This window comes from Nothobranchius furzeri, chromosome 11 (genome assembly GCF_043380555.1).
Source record: "Nothobranchius furzeri strain GRZ-AD chromosome 11, NfurGRZ-RIMD1, whole genome shotgun sequence".
Classification (NCBI taxonomy): Eukaryota; Metazoa; Chordata; class Actinopteri; order Cyprinodontiformes; family Nothobranchiidae; genus Nothobranchius; species Nothobranchius furzeri.
Genome location: NC_091751.1, coordinates 47,409,830 through 47,430,106, shown reverse-complemented (window position 1 = coordinate 47,430,106; position 20,277 = coordinate 47,409,830). Strand labels below are relative to the sequence as shown.

Sequence of the window (20,277 nt, the reverse complement as noted above, 5' to 3'; positions counted from 1 at the left end):
AAATGATCTGTTCTGTGGGATACCGCAAGGCAGTTTTGGAAACACTCTTTTTTTCTACTCTATATACACCCTCTTGGCCAGATAATCAATTCTTTCCATAATGTCTCCTATCATCTATATGCAGATAAATGAATGAATGAATGAATGAATGAATCAATCAATCAATCAATCAAACTTTATTTGTATAGCACTTTTCATTAAAAAATGCAGCTCAAAGTGCTTAACAGATTAAAAAGACCCAATATAAACCACATTCCCATCCCTTCCCCACAAATATAAAATCAATTGTGACAGTTACACCCCCCATCCCACAACCCATTTGCCAAGCACACACACACACACACACACACACACACACACACACACACACACACACACACACACACACACACACACACACACACACACACACACACACACACACACACACCTGATAGTGATTAATGAACTAATCACACCCCCTCTATTAGGATGGGTAAAAACTACAAGAAAATAAAAATATACAGCTATCAAGTATAAAACATCACAAGACCCTCTTTTCTAAGATTTTCACTTTAACTTGTCAGTCTTTAGCTAGGTATCTTCCAGTGTTTTCTGGTACTTTTTGAACTTTTCTCCTTAATGAATGGAGGTGATCAGCTTAGTTACTAACAGGTGTATGTGTGTATGGGTGTTGGTCTTTATAAGATGCTCTGCACTGATGAGTCCCTGGGTCACTAAACATGCAGGAAAAATATCATTGTGCTCTCTTTATGCAACCTCTTAATTCTTTTATTGCACCTTATTGGATGTGTCATGAAAAAAAAGAGAAAACTCAAAATGTTGTTTATTAAGCAATGTGCTCATTCATATTTGGAGTTGCAGAGTGCTGCAAATGTTTTTTTTTAATGTTTTTACCCTCAATAACGAGCATCTCTGAAGTAATTGATTTGCTATATTTTTTATCAATCTACTAGTTTGCAGCCATAAGTCATAAAATCTCACATAACTTAAAATAAAAACACTGGAAGATTTGTGTTTGACAATTTTGGTTAGCCTCTCCCTGGGCTGCCACCTTACTGTGGTGGAGGGGTTTGAGTGTCTTAATGATCGTAGGAGCAAAGTTGTCTGAGGCTTTCTGCCTCTGGAAGGGTCACCCATGGCAAACAGGTCCTAGGTGAGGGATCAGACAAAGAGCAGCCCGAAGGCCTCTTATGATGAATTATATAAATGGAAACCGTGTTCCCTCGTCTGGACGTGGGTCACCGGGGCCCCCCTCTGGAGCTAGGCCTGGAGGTGGGGCACGTTGGCGAGTGCCTGGTGGCCGGGCTTTCACCCATGGAGCCCAGCCGGGCACAGCCCGAAGAGGAAACGTGGGTCCCCCTTCCCATGGGCTCACCACTCGTGGGGGGGCCAAAGGGGTCGGGTGCAGTGTGTGACGGGTGGTAGTCGAGGGCGGGGACCTTGGCGGTCTGATCCTCGGCTACAGAAGCTGGCTCTTGGCACATGGAATGTCACCTCTCTGGTGGGGAAGGAGCCTGAGTTGGTGTGTGAGGTTGAGAGGTTCCGACTAGATATAGTCGGACTCACCTCAACGCATGGCTCTGGCTCTGGAACCAGTTTCCTTGAGAGGGGTTGGACTTTCTACCACTCTGGAGTTACTCCCTCTGAGAGGCGCCGAGCAGGCGTGGACATACTAGTTCCCCCCATCTTGGTGCCTGTACGTTGGGGTTTACCCCAGTGAACGAGAGGGTAGCCTCCCTCTGCCTAAGTGTGGGGGGACGGGTTCTGACTGTGGTCTGTGCTTATGCACCAATCTAAAGTTCAGACTACCCACCCTTTTTGGAGACCTTGGAGGGGGTGCTGGAAAGCACTCCTTCCGGTGACTCCCTCATTCTGCTGGGGGACTTTAACGCTCTTGTGGGCAATGACAGTGAGACCTGGAGAGGTGTGGTTTGGAGGAACGGCCCTCCTGATCTGGTCCACCATCTGGCGCCTCGGGGGGGAAAGCAGTGCGCTACCAACACTATCTATAGTGGGGACGGTGTGCTGCTGACCTCTACTCAGGACGTTGTGGATCGGTGGGCAGAATACTTCGAAGACCTCCTCAATCTCACCGACAAGTCTTCCAGTGAGGAAGCAGTCTGGGGATTTTGGGTTGGCCTCTCAAATCTCTGGTTCTGAGGTCACTGAGGTGATTAAAAAGCTCCTCTGTGGCAAGGCTCCAGGGGTGGATGAGATCCGCCCGGAGTTCCTTAAGGCTCTGGATGTTGTGGGGCTTTGTTGGCTGATGCGGCTCTGCAATATCGCGTGGACATCAGGGGCGGTCCCACTGGACTGGCAGACCGGCGTGGTGGTCCCCTTATTTAAAAAGGTGGGCTGCAGGGTGTGTTCCAACTACAGGGGCATCACACTCCTGAGCCTTCTTGGTAAGGTCTATTCAGGGGTTCTGGAGAGGAGGGTCCGTCGGATTGTTGAACCTCAGATTAAGGAGGACCAATGTGGTTTTCGTCCTGGCCGTGGAACACTGGACCAGCTCTATACCCTTAGGGGGATCCTGGAGGGTGTGTGGGAATTTTCCCAACCAGTCTACATGTGTTTTGTGGATTTGAAGAAGGCGTTTGACAGCGTCCCTCGGGGGGCCCTGTGGGGGGTAGTCCGGGAGCATGGGGTACCAGGCCCTCTGATACGAGCTGTTAGGTCCCTGTATGGCCGGTGTCTGAGCTTGGTCTGCATTGCCGGCAGTAAGTCGGGCTCATTCCCAGTGAGACTTGGACTCCGCCAAGGCTGCCCTTTGTCACAGATTCTGTTCATAACCTTTACGGACAGGATTTCTAGGTGCATCCAAGGTATGGAAGGCATCCGTTTTGGTGGCCTGAGGATCAAGTCTCTGCTTTTTGCAGATGATGTGGTCCTGTTGGCTTCATCAGAACGTGATCTTCAGCTTTCGCTGGAGCGGTTCGCAGCCGCGTGTGAAGCAGCTGGGATGAGAATCAGCTCCTCTAAATCTGAGACCATAGTCTTGATTTGGAAAAGGGTAGAATGCCTTCTCCGGGTCAGGGATGAGGTCCTGCCCCAAGTGGAGGTGTTTAAGTATCTCGGGGTCTTGTTCACGAGTGAGAGAAAACTGGAGCATGAGATCGATAGGCGGATTGGTGCTGCATCTGCAGTGATGCAGGCGTTGTACTGGTCTGTCGTGGTGAAGAGAGAGCTGAGTCAGAAGGCGAAGCTCTCGATTTACCGTCGATCTATGTTCCTACCCTCACCTCTGGTCATGAGCTTTGGGTAGTGACCGAAAGAACGAGATCGCGGATACAAGCGGCTGAAATGAGTTTTCTCCGAAGAGTGGCTGGGCTCTCCCTTAGAGATAGGGTGAGCAGTTCGGTCATTCGGGAGGGGCTTGGAGTAGACCCACTGCTCCTCCACATTGAGAGGAGCCAGTTGAGGTGGCTCGGGCATCTGGTCAAGATGCCTCCTGGACGCCTCCCTGGAGAGGTTTTCCGGGCACGTCCAACCGGGAGGAGACCTAAAGGAAGACCCAGGACACGGTGGAGGGACTATGTCTCTCACCTGGCCAGGGAACACCTTGGGATTCCCCTGGAGGAGCTGACCCAAGCGGCTGGGGAGAGGGAAGTCTGGGCCTCTCGCCTTAGGCTACTGCCCCTGTGACCTGACTCTGGATAAGCGGATGAAAATGGATGGATTTTTGGCTAGACCACAATTCCTCAAGAGAGCGAAATGGGAAAAAGACAAACATGCATAAGTTGTTTGGACAGAGCTCGGCAGCTGCAGCTGCTGTGGGCGCAGCGGTGCCAACATTTTGCAACTGAAGTCACATAATTCTACTCAGCAGTCACACTGAGTTGGAACAAGGCTATTCTATTTAATCTTCCAGTTATGCATTACAACACTTCATCTGTTCTCAGCCTCCTCGAGGTCTTCATATGACTGTGTGGAGAACATGCGCTCAAATACTGAGAGGAAACATTTCAGCACCACCACACCCCAGAAGCTGGGAGATTCGGTGGGTATTTTGTCTCTGTTTAGATTCCATTTCCTTTCTAAACTCGGAGAAACTATTCAAAATCAAACCACACAACTTGGCTTGACCTCTGGTGGGATTTAGGGACATGACTTAGAAAGCAGGAATGACAATTGCATTTAAGGAAAGTGATTACAAACCTTGAAAACTTTCCCTTTTCTCAATTTGGATGTTTTATAAAGCTTTTTTTCATCAAATAGTTGCCCCATAATGGCACAAATAAAACATTTGGATGAATGGCATTCCAGAGCTGCTCCAAGCACATAGCCTACCTCTGAATTATGAATTTTTTTTGCCAAGATTGAGATCACTGGCCATAATCCAGGCCTATATCTGGCAGCCATTACAAGACCAAGTTAAACAGGTCAACACCTTTTCACTAAAAGATTATTTATTTTGATCAGAAAAAACAAAAGAACTGTGGGATTGTCACTATTTTGCAAATTTTCTTAAATGTTATGAGTAAAAACTAAAGCCCCGTGACAACGGTCTGTAAGTCATTGATGTGAGTACACCAACGCTCTCTTTAACTCTGAACCAAACTTTAACCTTTGAACCTTAGCCCCTCACCCTAAACTTAATTTAACTTGAGACAAGTGTGTGATGATTGAAAACAGCACAAATTAAACATTAAATAACAAACACAAAACACAAGGTAGGGGTAGAAAATGGGGTAAGACTAATGAACTCACACACGATTGTATCATATCCAGCTTTTTTATCCCTTTACCTATAAAGAAAGATGCACCAATATGAAAATTTGGGCCGATTTTGATATCCAATATTAATACTGATGTTATGGCCGATAACAAAAAATGTTCTAATATTATATCAGATATATTTCACTACAATTTTCGACACTGTGAAAAAAATACGTCCATTAAAGCCCCATTAGTCATCATCACACACTGGTTAAAATTACAGCTGTGCGTCTGACCCACCCCCCCGTAAGGAGCGGTGAGCTGCAGTAGCGGCTGTGTTTGGGAACTATTTGGTGGTTTAATTCCCCCCCCCCCCCCACCCCCCCACCCCCCATCCAACCCCTTACAGCTGAGTGTCAAGCAGGGAGGCATTGGATCCCAGTTTTAAAGTCTTTGGTGTGAACCAAATTAAACACCCCACACACTCCTGTGCTGCATTAGCCTAGCAAGCCATCTTTTATATGTGAATACAGTAGTCCCTATAACGCAGTCCATCGTTTGTGGCCTAGCAGGGTTTTTTTGTGCAAGGTTTGAACTTTGAGTGTTTAAACAAAAGAAAAGCACATAAAGTGTGTAGTGAGGGGTTTAACAGCCTTAAAACATTGTGGCAGTGTGCTGGGACGAGCACGTCTGCAGAGGAGAGGAGAGTCAGCGGGGTTGCGCTGTGCCATGGCTGGAGCGCATTAGTATTCAGCGCTCCTGCATCTTTATACACAAGAGGAGGAGACGTGAGTCTCTACATTGTGACAACGAGAGACTGAGGCAGCAAGAGCCTGAAACATTCGAGTGAGTGTGTGCAAATCAAACTGCTCACCCATGCACGCATGCTGGACATAAAACTGTTAAGAAACGGACATTTTGTTTTGTTTTTGTGTGTGTGACCCCAACAGTTGATGCGTACGCTACAAAGGAAGCTGACTCCTTAGCAGATTTTGCCTATTGCGGGTTATTTTTGGAACGTAACTCCCACGATTAACGAGGGACCACTGTTTATGTTCTGGCCATGGCCCATAGACAGAGCTCAGTCATGAAGCAGGATCTACAGTTGTCTTAAACTGTCTCCACAAGCTATCGGACAATGATCAACGGGACTTATTTACCATTACGGATGTTGGTTAACGGAGGTCTGCCACACACTGGTAAAGAAGACGTAACTACATCCTTTATCTAAATGAAGGACTTGAGTACCTATATCTGCTCTTGACTCAAAGAAAAGGTCAAGTCTAAAAAGTCCAAAGTTGATGCCAAAGCCATTTTAAACAAGCCAACACCATCTTGGTTGTTCCACTCCATCGCATCATCCCGCCCACCAAATTAATAAAGCGCTGTGATTGGCAAGACACAAGCCTGGTCTGGCCTGCTGAAGCACCTATGGACCATGGCCAGACCGACATGCAGAGCAAATTCATTTGGCTTCGGCTACTGTCTGTCTAGATATATAGGTTAGCACTGCATCACAGTCACACACCCAAACACACACCACATTGCCAACTCCCTTCCCCTTGAAATTAACATCTGTGGTTAATATCGGCCCAGTTTTCCTTGTCGAACCGATACGATATGTTTAAAAAAATGACTAACATAGACCAATGCTGAGGCTGATATGTTGCGCATCCCTATGTATATGATTATGGATTCTTTGAGAATCAAATGTTTAAACTGCAGACTGACGATGTCATCTCAGTTCAAAACAATTATCGGAAAATTTAAGAAATGCCACCAAAACTCTGGTTCAGAAAATAGAAAAACAGGAAGTAGACTAAATCACTAAACTATCACAACCAACAATGACTTTGTTGGGACCTACTTGCTTGTCCGTAAGCTCTGTGACATTCTACGTATTTTCTATGTATTTTCTATATTTAAGATTTAGTGAGAGAATTATAACACTAATACCTCTAATTCTTGTAGCCCTACTATTTAATGTGTAAATGACCAAACTGTCCTCCTAATTAACTCAACTCTTCCAATCAATATTCAGATAAAAGACATTGGAGGACCCGATTCCAGTCAATGATTGTTAGCAGCACTTAATATCACTTAAATATCAAGCTCAATTTGGTGGGTTTAGCCACAAAGATGCTAAGTGATCTGCATTTGTGGGCCACTATTTGTATCAACTCAGCTATGATGAAGATTCTGTGTTGATGCTGCTTTATTGGGTTTATTTGATGAGTTTATTTGTACACTATTTATAGCTGTTCTGATGCAAATGAGCGGAAAAGGTGAGCTAACTTCACTTTATATCTGGTTGAAACATTTTTTCAGTAATGATAAAAAAGAAACAGTTGGTGTGGTTTCCTTGGCGATGCATAAAAGTACAATTTCTGGTTGTATTCGACTTGTCACTTCTGCCGCCATAAGCTGAAAATAGAAACAACTAAACATCTCTAGAAGTAAATTGCATATGCCAAAAGGTGACTCTATATTTGTGTAGAGAATCTAAACTAGCACTTTTACACCTCACAATGTACGCAAGTTGTCTGACATTCTGGTGAAAATTCAGCTTATAACAAGCAGTTATGTGCAGAAATGTAGTTTTTTTTTTACTGCCCGAACCAGTTACCAGGCAACAAGTGGACAGAAAGTTGGTGTTAATTTGTGTCAAAGTTTAAGAGGTGTGGGGTTTGTTAAGTTTGCTGACTGATGTGCGGTGCGTTAGGTGTCTCCAAAGTCTAATGTGATAAAAAAGGAGGGGGGTTGGGGGTTGGGGGGGGGGGGGGGGGGGGGCAAGAAACAACTAACAAAAGTACGAAAAGAACTAGAAGTTACAAGAAATCGTTGAGAAAAGGGAAATTCAGACTGCATGGGACAAGTAATTAGGAAAAAACAACATAAATCTGCATAACCTTCCACATAATATTATCAAAAACAACAGTCCATATCTGGCAAAGACTCAGCCTGAATGTAAAATGCCTTCATGTTTCCATTTCCACCCCACAACCATTAATCCTTCCACCGCCCCTCTCTCTGCAACTCCATATCAAGTTATTGTTTTGGACGATGGCGTAAGAAAAGGGAGGCACCACTGATGGGGCCCCAGTCGTGACATCACAGATGAAGGTAGCTCATGCATCTGGTCCTGGGCGTGGAGCCCTGTTCCTCCTCATTCTGTTAAGACTGACTCCAGCAGTGAGTCAGGGTCCTTAATGAGGACCAGATTTTGCACATCATGACTGAGGTCACTCTGTGAGAATCTCTGGAGCTTGGTATGTGTGCATGTGTTGGAAGGAAAAAAGCAGGGAGGGAGGTGTGCAACGGGACCCCAGGAACTGATTTTGAGATCTGCAGCTCTGTGGTGTGAGAGAAAAAGGCATGACACAATAAAAGAGAGAAGACCTTGTAACTTAAAAAGGGTAAGGCTTGAGGGGGATGGAGGAGTCTGCTCCAGTCTTCTGACGTTAACATAAAGGAGCAACGAGCCATGAAATGGTGTAAATCGTAACAGATTTGAGATGGGTTGTAAAGCTGTACGTTTTTATTTATCTGTCTCTTTTCTTATATTAACACCCAGGAATTCAACCCAACCAAAGCCAAAGGAGGCCTTCAGTGCGGGCCTCTGCTTCTTGCTGTCGAGACATATTGAATCACATATTCAAGGCGAACACGGGAGGCCCAGTGAACTCGTGTCCTCCCACTATGGGAAATACCCTGTGGCCGTTCATTGGATCTGATCCTTTCCTCCAAGCCTGCTTTTTAAACCAAGCAAGCAGAATGCATTACATGGAGGATTATCTTCAGGAAAACGTTGTGTTTACACAGATGGTAATCAGGCCTAATAAGCTTAAATGTTGGAAGTTAAAGAGGAAGCTGAGAGAGATTGTGCATTTAGTAAATATTTATTTTAGTCCAGCTCATATCTGGCTCGACTGCAATGATGACGATATTTTCACTGCAGAGACAAAATTACTGTTGTAACATATCAACGAGCTCATTAAACAAGGCTGAACATTTCAACATACTGTGATTCGAGCACATCCCTAGTTTGCCTTGATGGCAGGTTTTATCTTTTATTTAAAAGAATCTTTTACCCTTCGAAGTGCTAGTCAGATGGTGGGAAACCCTCTCTTCCACAAGCTTTTGTCTAATGATCCCTGTTATGTTTTTAGACTGGTCATCTAAATTTCCCCCCTCTAAAGAGCCTAAGGAGTGCTTTAGCAGGTCTGCAATGTTTAGAAAGTAATCAGTCAGACTTTCTCTATCATGCTCATTTGTCAGCTACATCTGTCATCAAGCTCTGAAATCCTCCCAGGAAAGACTTCCCAAAGAATGTGCACCATAATGGGCTCGACACACGGGAGGCGACAAACGACCGCGATCAGCGAAATTTGTCGCCGTCGCTTTTACTACCTGACACACGGGAGGCGATCCGCGGCAGCGGCCAGCGGCAAAGCCGTCTACTCGTTCTGTTCCATGGCGAAATCGAAACTTCCGTTGTTTTGTTTGGCTGTGTCAGGTTGGAGGGAATTAAGGTTATTTAAGCGGTTCAGAGTTAATAAAGCGGTAGATATGATGTTTCACAAGGTGCTGCTAGAGTTCTGTTAAATCTTACTTCTGATTTTACTAAATAAAACATAATAATAATCAACTTCTCCTCCATGTTTGCTCGGAGATGTACGGAGCATCCTGTCCGCTCATTGGTCAGTGAATGAAACCTCCGTTGATTGGTCCTCGTCTGAGCGACAGCGATTAAAAGTTAAAAATGTTTCAACTTTCTGGGATCGCGTTGCTGGGTCGCCTGTGCACGACACATGCACGAGCGCAAAATTTCACACGCACGTTTTTCGCGTTTCGCTTGGTAGGAGGGAGACCCGCGATCATCGCTTTGTCGCACATGTCTCATTGAAAATGAATGGAGGAGAGGCGATGTCGCCTCCCGTGTGTAGAGCCCATGACTAGCAGCATTTGTGTTGTGTCTTGCCTTCAGTTACAGCTAATTTAAGGATGCTGCAATGCTATTTTCCTCCTCGTATTTGGGTGAAATCATGTAAAACCACTTTGCTTTTAAACATAGCAGTTGGTTCTCATTTTGGATTGAACTTGTAGTGTCTTGGGGAATTTTGACAGTACACGAATTAATCCGACTTTTTACGGACAACAATAGCTCATGAGGTAGAGCGGGTTGTTCGGCAATCGGAAGGTTGCAGGTTCAATCCTGGCTCTGACCAGAGAATGCTGCTGTTGTGTCCTTGGGCAAGACACTTAACCTGCCTTGCCTGCTGCTGGTGGTTAGAGGGGCCGGTGGCGCCAGGCCTTGCCTCTGTCAGTGCGCCCCAGGGCAGCTGTGGCTACATCCCCACCAGTGTGTGAATGGGTGAATGACTGATTGTGTTGTGAAGCGCCTTGGTGGGTTGTAGATCCCTAAGAAGGCGCTACACAAATACATACCATTTTACCCTTTCAATGAGAGCTGATTTTTGTTTGACTTTGCAGAAAAGGACTAGACTCTCCAAGGGAAACAATGTCATCAAACTGCGTGCAAGCAAGTAGCTCACCTGGTTCTTTAGCAGTGACGTCCTTCAGCACATGCTTGGCCACTGTTGACATCTGAGCATGAAGCCTCTGCATGGAATTCTGCAATGCAATGATATCTGCGCCATGATTTCCACAGGTGACATTCGTCCTGTGGACGCGGTCCCGTAACTCTCCAATTTCTGTGTCCAGCTCAGTTTTCATGCCTTTGATGTTAGCCCCGTCTGACCTCTCGCAAACCTTTTCAAGTCTGCTTATACGGCCATCCACAGCTGAGATTCCATCAGAAACGCCTTGTGTGTTCTGTTTGCAAATTTTCACTTCAGATGAAAGTTGCCTACTTAGTGAGTCAAACATGTTATTCAGCTCATTCAGTTGATGACTGGTAGAGTCAGCCGAAGCCAAGTTGACTTGTGATGGACCTCCATGACTACTCGGATCTGCTTGGCAGCAAGTTGAGTTTAATTTCTGCATGTCCTGGTCGTATTTGCTCAGGGAATCACCTAAACCTTTAACAGCACCAGCCAAGCCAAGCACATTATCTTGAAGATTAATCAGCCCCTTCTGGTAGTCCTCCATTGTGTTTACGTGCCTCCCATTTCCAGTAGACTGCCTTTGAACAATACTGTCCAACTGCTTGAGCTTGTCTTTGTTGGAACCGACGATTGTGTGAAGAACATCCAGATCATTTCTATATCGCTTCAGGTCTGTCAAAATGTTCCCTAAATGATCAGGTGTCAGTGCAGGTTTTCCTTCACCTGCAGGATTTTCTGAGCCTGAACATCCTGCAGAGCACACCTTCTCTAGGTTACTAACTCTGCTGTTCAAACCACGGATGAGGAGTTTGTTGTTATTGGCTTGAGTTTCAGTGGCATTCATCCAGGAGTCAGATATTCTTGGGGAGGAATTGTTGTTCATTTCCACAAGTATGTTGGTAAACTGGTTCTCCACGTTATTCAAACGCTCATCAAGAAGCAGTCGCAGTGCAGCCACTTCATCTGCTATTGTTTGCGATAACTTCTCTTCGATGTAGAAACAATGGGTTTCTGCGTTTTGTTCTGTAATATTTACGCGCGCCTCCATCTCTTGAATCAACAAATTTAAATCACCAATGTCCTGAACTGAAGAAAAATGAGCCAGTTCATTGTCCATGCGAACATTGAGGATTCGATGGGCCTCTGCTATGCGGTCAATCTCACGCCACAGGTCCTTATGGTCGCTGTTGTCCTCTCTGGGTGATTCCGACTGTCTTTGAGTCCGTACCGGCCCATCCGCAACTGCCATTTCCAAACGTAATGTTCGGATTTCTTTTCTCAGATCAGCCTCCTTGGCTTCCACAAGCTTTGTCACTTTACCAAAAAGTTGATTGTGACTGTCTTCACAGGTTTTCTGCACAATCTGGACCTTATCATTGCATAACCCCTGTAATTTTGCCATCTGTTCCTCCACCTGCTGGTCTAATTCCTTCTTCAGGTTCTCAAATTTTCCATCAACGTAGGTTTGTATAACATCAAACTCAGCTATGGTTGGGGTCTGAGACTGAGAGGCATCCATTAGGACACGTATTTGTCCCTCGTGACTTGTTGTGATTCCCTTTAGGTCTTCCAAAGCTTCGTCCTTGTTTTTAAGTGCATGACTGATATCATCTAAACGGGCTTCAATTTTTTCCAGGGCTTTTTCTCCAGGTATCCCACCTCTGGTGGCCTGATGGCCATCTAGCACCGCTGGATTTTCCTCTGCACCCGAACTATTGTTATTATTTTGAGGATGCATGTTGTTTAGAAGTGTCAACAGCATCTTCTTTGAGTCGTCCTGCAGGTCTGTGAGGAGGTTATTGGTTAATCCATTTAGAGTCGACTGCAGATCCACAACTGTCTGAGACAGACGCTGAACTTCACCCTCAAGAAGACGCACCTTATCTGAGACACCGTGTCGGGTTTCATGGTGCGCTGTCTCCCTCCGCTCTGGCCCTATAATCATAAAATATGTTAATACTTTAGACCTAAAAGGAAGGAAACTGTGTGATCTGTAGCCAAATAAAAACAAATGACTCTAAAAAACATATTTTCTCAGTTTTGCAGATGTAATACAGCAGCTATGTTTACATGGGCACAAGTAATTGGAGTGAATTCCCTTTCAGATAAAAAATTCTTCATGTAAACATGAAAGGTGGTTTTGTTCAATCATCATTCTGATTGAAGTCCATATACACACCTATTTGGATTATTGGAGTAAAATAATACCCACTGCGCATGTGTGCTACTTCAGCGTGATGCCTTTCCACCTTTGCGGATGCTCAGGACAAGTTGAAAACATGGCGGGAGGTAAACAGAAGTGGTGTTGCAGACACTATTTTTTTTCTGGAAACACTACGTGAACTCAATATTATTGAACGTCTCAATGGCCGAAAGGCTAGAAATGATGAGTTATACGTCTGCATCTAAAGATGCAGGAAGTAGGATTTCATCGAACCATTGACCTAATCAAAAACTGCTGGGAAAGTTTGAAAGCGGTGTATCACCAGGCAAAAGTGGGTCTGACCCCGCCAGCTTTGAGTTCTACGAGCAGATGGATGAAACGATAGGGAATAGGCCGCTATCTAACTCTTCTATAAATGGCGTGGATGTTGGTCTGGAGAATGACAATGACTCCAATTAGGAGTTTCGTGGAGAAGATGGCAACATCACCGGTAAGCGTTTATGTGAATACGTTTTCCCGGGAAAGACAACTCTGCGCATGCTCAACCTATTTAATCTGATTGAATGCTTGGTACGTGTATACTCGCGGCATGATCGGATCATTTCAGTTAGTGGCCATGTAAACAGAGAATTGGGATTTCTGATCAACCAGAATTTGAATCGGATAGGGGAAATTTGGCGCATGTAAACGTAGTTGCTGTTTAGTTTAAACTGGTAGAAACACTTTAGGATGAAATATTGGTTTCTTACTCTGTGCCTGCCTTGCTGAGACTCCAGAATTTGGTGGGGGATGAGACCGGGGTCCAAGATGTGTCTGTCCCCCTGACGGTGGGTTAAAATCTTTACAATTTGGACCACTGTAACCAGGACAGCATTTCCATTCCAACACTGTGACCAGCTTGTAGCCAGTCTTGTACGTGGGTCGAAAATGTGTTTGGTATCTGAAAAACAAAGCAGAACGATGATTGAGCTCCACATTTCAAAAACAGGATCAAACCAAAATCATTTGCAAAATGTTTTCCCTACTTTAAGGGGAAAACAAAAACTGTTGAACTGTGTGTTTTAATTAGAAACTGATGGCTTATGTAGCTTTTATATCACAAAAAATAAGTTCCCAAGAAAAACAATGGATGATATCACTTCCCTGAAGATGGGGGTCATGCCACAATGAACATCTGGAAAACCGATGTCTGAAACAATCACTTTTCCCCCAACAATTACTGATACTGCCTTTCTAGCTGAGAGGAGGGAAAAGGAAAGCGGAAATCTGTAGGACATCAATATTTAACATTTCAGCTGCAGCCAGTAGTCTGAACTTAAACATCTAGAAAGAAAATAAATTCAAGCACCTTTACTGCCAGTTTTTTTGTTTATTTTTTGCATCACACAGAAACATGCAAATATGCTCCTGTGACCCAACAGTCATCAGCTTCCAGGAATCATTTCCACAGCGCTGGGACTCACTCTATCTGGTAATATGAACCTAAAAGCTCCACCACAGACACTGTGTGTTTATGACCAAAGATGATTCACAAACACAATATGTTACATTGTGACACAATGTTTTCCAGCAAAAATTACAGCATTTCCACATGTGTGCTATAGTGCAGATGCCTTTATTTACAACCATCACTGTTTGGTAGTTAAGACCTCAGTGTTTAAATCACTTTATGTTAGTTTTAAAATATTTAAATTAACGATTTATGCTACTGTTCTGTGTTTTAGACCATACTAATAATGTAGAAGTTTCTAGCACAATTTTCACTACTCCCATGGCACACGGAGAAGAAAAACACATCTCAGTAGGTAAAAGTTCCTGCAGTACTTGTAGTGGTAGGAAAGGAAGGAAAAACACCCATTAAGTCATTCAAAACAAATGTATTGACTAATGTGTTTTGGCTTGTGACCCTGATGAGAGTTGCAATCCTCCCAGACTTCTGAGATTTAGGGTGGTGGTACTTTAAAAAATAGCATTCAAAATCAGAGCTGCTTTGCATAGAAGGAAGCTGGAACTTAAAGGTGCAGTTTGTAAGAGTGACATCCAGTGGTCAAACGCTGTTACTGCAGTCCATTTTTTAAGCAATAATATAACTGGCTCACACCCGTTTTGCGAATTTCATGGCTGTTGCCAGTTACAGATCAGCACCAGAAGATTCTAGATGACAAAGATGAGTTATACACTTTAAGTTAACTCATTCACTGCCAGTCGTTTCCTGATCAGAAAAGTCCTTCGCTGCCAGAGCTTTTCAGCGTTTTCACTGTTTTTTTAAGAGTCACAGAACGTTGCGTGCCAGGAGGATGTCGACGACAAAACTACTAAAACAAAGAGTTAGACTCACCTTTTACATCAGGAAGAATCTGCGCGTTTCGAACATTATCCGTTCTTTCATAATCCGTTGTCGAGTTGTGATCGGCAGAAGCTTTTCCGGTTTGTGCCTCACCTTTTTTACAGCAAAACGACCTCCTAACACATGGATTTTCTGCTTGCTGATCACGTGACGTACACGGATGAAGATCGGCTTTAGAGCTGGGATGTTTTTTTTCACGGCGCGGGGGCTCGTTCCGACACCCACATAGTAAAAAAAAATGTGATCGGTTGGATTTGAAATGACAACTTTTGCCGTTAATGGCAGTGAATGAGTTAATAAGTAGACAAATGCATAAATGCATTGCCATATCCGGTGTTAGCACTCTTTGGTGTTTTACGGATGGGAGCACTTATTACGCTTATTATGGTAGTTTGACTACGGCATTCCAGGGAGTGTTGTTTACTGTCTTGCTGCTAGCTTACTGCTATAGTTCTGAATGACTAATTAAAGGAAGTAAAATTATTATGAAGTATTCAGTTCACACATAAATTTCACTGTGATATCAAGTTGTTGGTAACTGAAAAACTAGTTTGAGATATTTTTAGAGCCAACAAATTTTCTTCTACTTCACTATTAGCATTGTTTGCTTAATGTTAGCCTCTATCCTGCTTCACCTGATATTAGAGTAAAACAAAAAAATGCCGTGGATTCTATGGGATAAAATAAATAACTTGTGAGTCACTCCGGTTTACTGGCTTTGGTTCATTAAACAACTCTGAAGCTTTTAGCCTGCCAGTGTCCAATTACAGATGCAGCTAACGCTGTCGATTTCGCAACCTCTCAAACTGAGAGGGTCAACAGCAACTATGTCCTGCATATTTTTTTTCAAAAGGAAAGAGAAAACTGACAACTACACAACTAGCTGAGAATGAAATCTGTTTCAGCATAACCTTGCTTCCAACATCTGAGACTAGACTGTTTTGTGATTATTTCACTGCAGAGTTCTTACAAACTGCACCTTTAAAAGTGATAGTTTGTATCTGTTTTTCTGTGAAAATGTGATCAATTAATATCTTACTTATTGCACATTCAATTCAATTCAACTCAAATTCAAATTCAAAAATACTTTATTAATCCCAGAGGGAAATTAGATTGCTTTCTGAGTGGCCTAGGTTTGGACAAACAGAGATGAGCCAACAGCTAGTCATGGTGTAGCTGCTTACGAAGCATTTTAAAACATTTTCAGTCACTAAAATTTCATAATAGTTTATGCAAATGCTACTATACAACATTTACGCTCCCCAAATTCCACATTCTGTGGTTATTCCTACTATATAATTATGAAATTCCAGCCAAAAAGACACTAGCTGGAGTTTCCCAAACCTGTTTCCCTAAACATAAACCATTTTTGCTGCAAATAACCACATAATTACATGTAAATAAGAGGGGTAGGGTGTATGCTCTATTAAATTTCTCCTTTCTGGACCAGTTTGGTAAATAAAAGAGCAAACTACAACAGGTACGGTACTATATTATAGAACCCCACTTCAAAAGACTCAAACAGTTCCTTTAAATTGACAGATTTTATAATAAATTCTGTTTTCCTCCACAAATCAGTCATTGATGAGTTCTGCTAAAGTTAGGGTTCAATGTTTATCATACAGGAAAAACTTCAGCACATTAGCTGATGCGTAAAAACCGTGCACACACACAAAAACGTGCAACCTTGAGTTGTTGAACCAAGGTTATCTGGGGTTAGAGAAGACTGGGTCAAGTATGAATAAACAGTCTGAGCACATGACAAACTTTATGATTTGTTCTTTTTTTTTTATCGGGACGGGACACGTGTCCTGTTGCCTTTAACTTGGGCTGAGTTCTGCAGCAGCTTGATGAAAATGTTACGAAGTTTTGGGGTGGACTTCATCCAGCAGCAACCCTGAGGATCTTTACATGCCACCATGGAAGAGGTGGTGACTGGCCCACTCACCAGAGAAATAAAGTGCTGTTGGGCAGAATTAGCTGGTAAAACTTTGCCTAAACTTGGATCATAGTTTTGTGCAACACTTTAGTAAGTTTGAAGCTTTATTTCCTGTGTGGCCCAGTGGAGATGCAGCTTTATTTCTGCCAATTATGAATATTTCAGCCTCCAGCTTTCACTCAAGGAAACACTGTGCATCCAATGTCCCTCCAATAAACATGCACCATCAACCCCCATTCCATGTTCCCTGGATGCTCACGTCACTTGTTGCTGGCAGTCGGGCTGGTAGGCCGGGCAGGGGGCCACCACAGGCTCCTGGAAGCTCCCTGCACTTCCCTGCACCACACAACTCACGTTCCTCTGGATCACATAGGCGCACCAGTTTCTGTGAATGGAGGTGAACAAACAAGAGCATCAAGGCTATTATTGTCAGCAAAACCGAGCACATGACAGAAAAAAAGCAGCTAAAGCATCTTAATTAGTTCCATATGACATTCCTATTACAGGCTGTCTTTTTTTAAAAAACTCATTTTCTTCATGACTTTCTCCGTTTAGACTCTGCCTAGTTTATCAGGAAACGTTTGGATGTGGCATTCCTGCGTTTATCTGGATCTTATCACCTTTGGCAAGGCTGGAAAACTCGAGCCGAAATTAGTCCCTCACAGCCCGATAAAGCAGAGTTAACCGTCTGCATGTGACCATAAGAGGCGAAGGCATCTACCTGGAGTTCACTCCGGTCACTGAGGAGTTCGGACCCCTTTTTTCTTGGCAGCTGCGCAACAAAAGCGCACGAACTTTGCGCAGGAATGAGTGAAACATTAACGAGCTGCCTTTAAATCCCATAAAACCACACCACTCACCTATTTCTGTGTCTGTGGAGCGCTCCAGTGTGCGCTGAATTTTGGAACAAGTCATAAGAAGACGGAGACCCGTAAGAGAAGTGAACGTTTAAAATCAGTGTGAAAACGGTCCACCGCCAGTCCATCCCTTTTGGTCTATTAGCTATATTTAACAAGCGCGTTAAATGAAACATTTCTAGCTTCTTTTGATTAAATTAGTGAGATCTGTTTTGTCTTTATTGTGCGCGATGTGGCCAAACACCGAAGTAGCATCGCCCCTGTTGCGGATCCAACTCCAGTAAAGTGAAGTTTTGGGGAAGTCCGCTGCAGCTCCCAGGGAGTGACGTTCAGGGACCACACCCTCCTCTTAAAAACTCAGGAGAAAACTTAACTTCATCTGAGACTTGCTCAAGTACAATGATATTATTCCTTGAAGTCCTTTTTAATGATGTGATGAACTGATTTAATTATTGCCTCCATTGAGAGGGGGTTAATAATTCACGCCTCACTGGTGCCCACTGAATGCAACCGGTTGGTGATAATGATAATCATATTCAGCAATAAAAGTAGTCATTTAAAGTCCCTTCTCCTAATGTGAGCAAACGTATCTTCAGCAGATCTTTAAACCTTTTGGAAAAACTCAACTTGAGAAGTGTTCTGATTTTGTCATCAAGAAAAGGACACACACACACACACACACACACACACACACACACACACACACACACACACACACACACACACACACACACACACAAATGATTCGATCTTGGCTGAAGTAAACACTTCTTTAACAGTTCTCTAACAAAACCGTTGAATGAAAATCAAATGTTCTATGTAAATTGAAACCAAGCATGTTTAGTATCCAATCCCATTTTTAGGACCTTCAAAGAATTGGTTATGGGCAGACAATTATTTAAGTTTTGCGCTTCATTTGGGCTGAAGGTACTAGTATTCATGAGTAAAAAAAATAGATAAGATTTAAGGTAACAGTAGATCTTTTTTTATATACTTACAGCTTTAACATTGATCTCAGTTACTACTGCGCTGGAAACGTGACTAGTTTCATATCTGACACCACTCTGTAGCCCTCTGCTGACCAAAAACCGCACTAGATAGTTTTGTGGAGCGGGTAGGTGTCCTAGGAGGTGCTCCATACCTACTTTACAGCTGTTAGCTATAATGCTAGCAGTTAGCATTTTCAGTTTGCCAATTGTCAAAAAAAAAGCACAAGAAAAATACGAAGAACAAGTTTGCTTTTTCTGTTGACGTCATGGCAGAGCCTGGAAATAAAACTAAGAGAGTAATGTCTTTAGAGCAAGAGCTAAAACCAGAGTGAACATCGGCACGGCCTACGCTAGTCTGAGCGAGCTAAAGGAGGCTACAAAATCAGACTGATGGTGACATCTTCGTTGCTACTGGACTTGTAAGTAATAATGGGTTTTGTCCAACAGTGTGGATCTTTTTACTTTGTGGTTTGTTTTAGTATTAGTTGGCTCGTGTTAGTGTTAGCTCGTTGTTAGTGCTAGCTACAGCACGGTTCTTTACAGCAGTTGTAATTTCACGTTCAACCAGTAGGGCGGAGCAGGAAACTGTCTAGAGTTACTGTAATAGTAAAACATTTACAACAGTTAAAATCAAGTCAAATAAGCATAAACATTGTAACATGTTACCTTAAAATTTGACATTTCATTGACTTTATGTAATACAATTAAACAGAAAATATTCATGTAATTAAATCACAGAAAGTCCACTCTTTTGGCCGAACCTCTTTTTCCAGGCAGAAAATCACAACTAGTGACTTAGTGCTGCCTGGAAGTGAGACTGAGGCTGTGAAGTCCTTTTTAGTGGAACAGGCCTAATCTGTTGTTTCAGATCATCTTGATCAGACAGATTTCACTAGCTGGGAAAAATCCGAAGACAAAGTTACATAAATTAAAAACAGGCAACAGACAAAACGCTGCTGCTAGATTCAACAGAAAATGGATGCAACCCATTTCAAACCAGACTTTTCATCTGAGCTGGTGTCAGATCTGAGATGGATTTCTCCAGAATAACATGACAACCAGCTGGAAGATATTAGATATTATTTAGGAGGATCACATTTGCTTTGAGTTGTTTTCTAAATTAAATAGATGAATATCTTCTGTGCATTAGCATCTAAGAACTCATATTATCTCATTTCATCTCTTGTTTTGTATTGTTTCATTCAACAGCATATGTTTATCGTATTCCTCATTTAAAAAAAAAAAAAATTTTGTATGCACCAGGAATATGGGGGAGTGCATATGCAATTTCATGTTTTCGATGGTTTGAGATAAATAAATAAATAAATAAAAATAAAAAATAAAAATTAATCCTCCCTTATGTTCCTATATTTATATATAACAACTCAGCCGGTGAGGAGAGGAAATGTGCCACATAAGTGTTTTATTTTTGACCTTGTCTCCAGAAGAGGGCAGCATAGCAGCAGTAAACACTAATTAAACCCATTCTTCTCTAAAGTGTTGGACTGAGAGCAGGACATTTCATTACAGAGGCAGCATGAGTGCCGAAGCTCCAGATTCAACACCTTTCCGCGTGACGCTAATGTGGATGAGCTCTGATTTCACCTCCCCTTGTGTTTTCCTGAGGAGTTAGTTGTGATCACTGTGCTAAATAAGCCCCAGCCTGATCCGATTTATGGTTCCATAGTAATGATTAGCTTTTAAACCGAAATGATCGTTTAGTTTTTACTGCTTCGACTGGGATCAGATCTT

At 43.1% G+C, this 20,277-nt stretch overlaps 1 protein-coding gene across 3 annotated transcripts in view; it reads right to left on the bottom strand.

The window, feature by feature from the left end:
• The window catches only part of emilin2a (elastin microfibril interfacer 2a), a 30,160-nt gene extending 12,325 nt beyond the window's left edge, over positions 1-17,835 (bottom strand). For 2 of the 3 annotated variants that reach the window (XM_015956574.3, XM_015956575.3), the window contains exons 1-4: positions 17,540-17,835; positions 16,939-17,064; positions 13,143-13,333; positions 10,218-12,164 (exon numbers count right to left, since the gene is read on the bottom strand). In XM_015956574.3, the coding sequence (XP_015812060.1) occupies positions 10,218-12,164; positions 13,143-13,333; positions 16,939-17,064; positions 17,540-17,712 (2,437 nt within the window). In that variant the 5' untranslated portion in view covers positions 17,713-17,835. Of the gene's footprint in view, positions 1-10,217; positions 12,165-13,142; positions 13,334-16,938; positions 17,065-17,299; positions 17,427-17,539 lie in introns of those variants that run through there. The other variant, XM_070541626.1, reaches the window with a different exon arrangement.
• Positions 17,836-20,277: the final 2,442 nt, after the last annotated feature.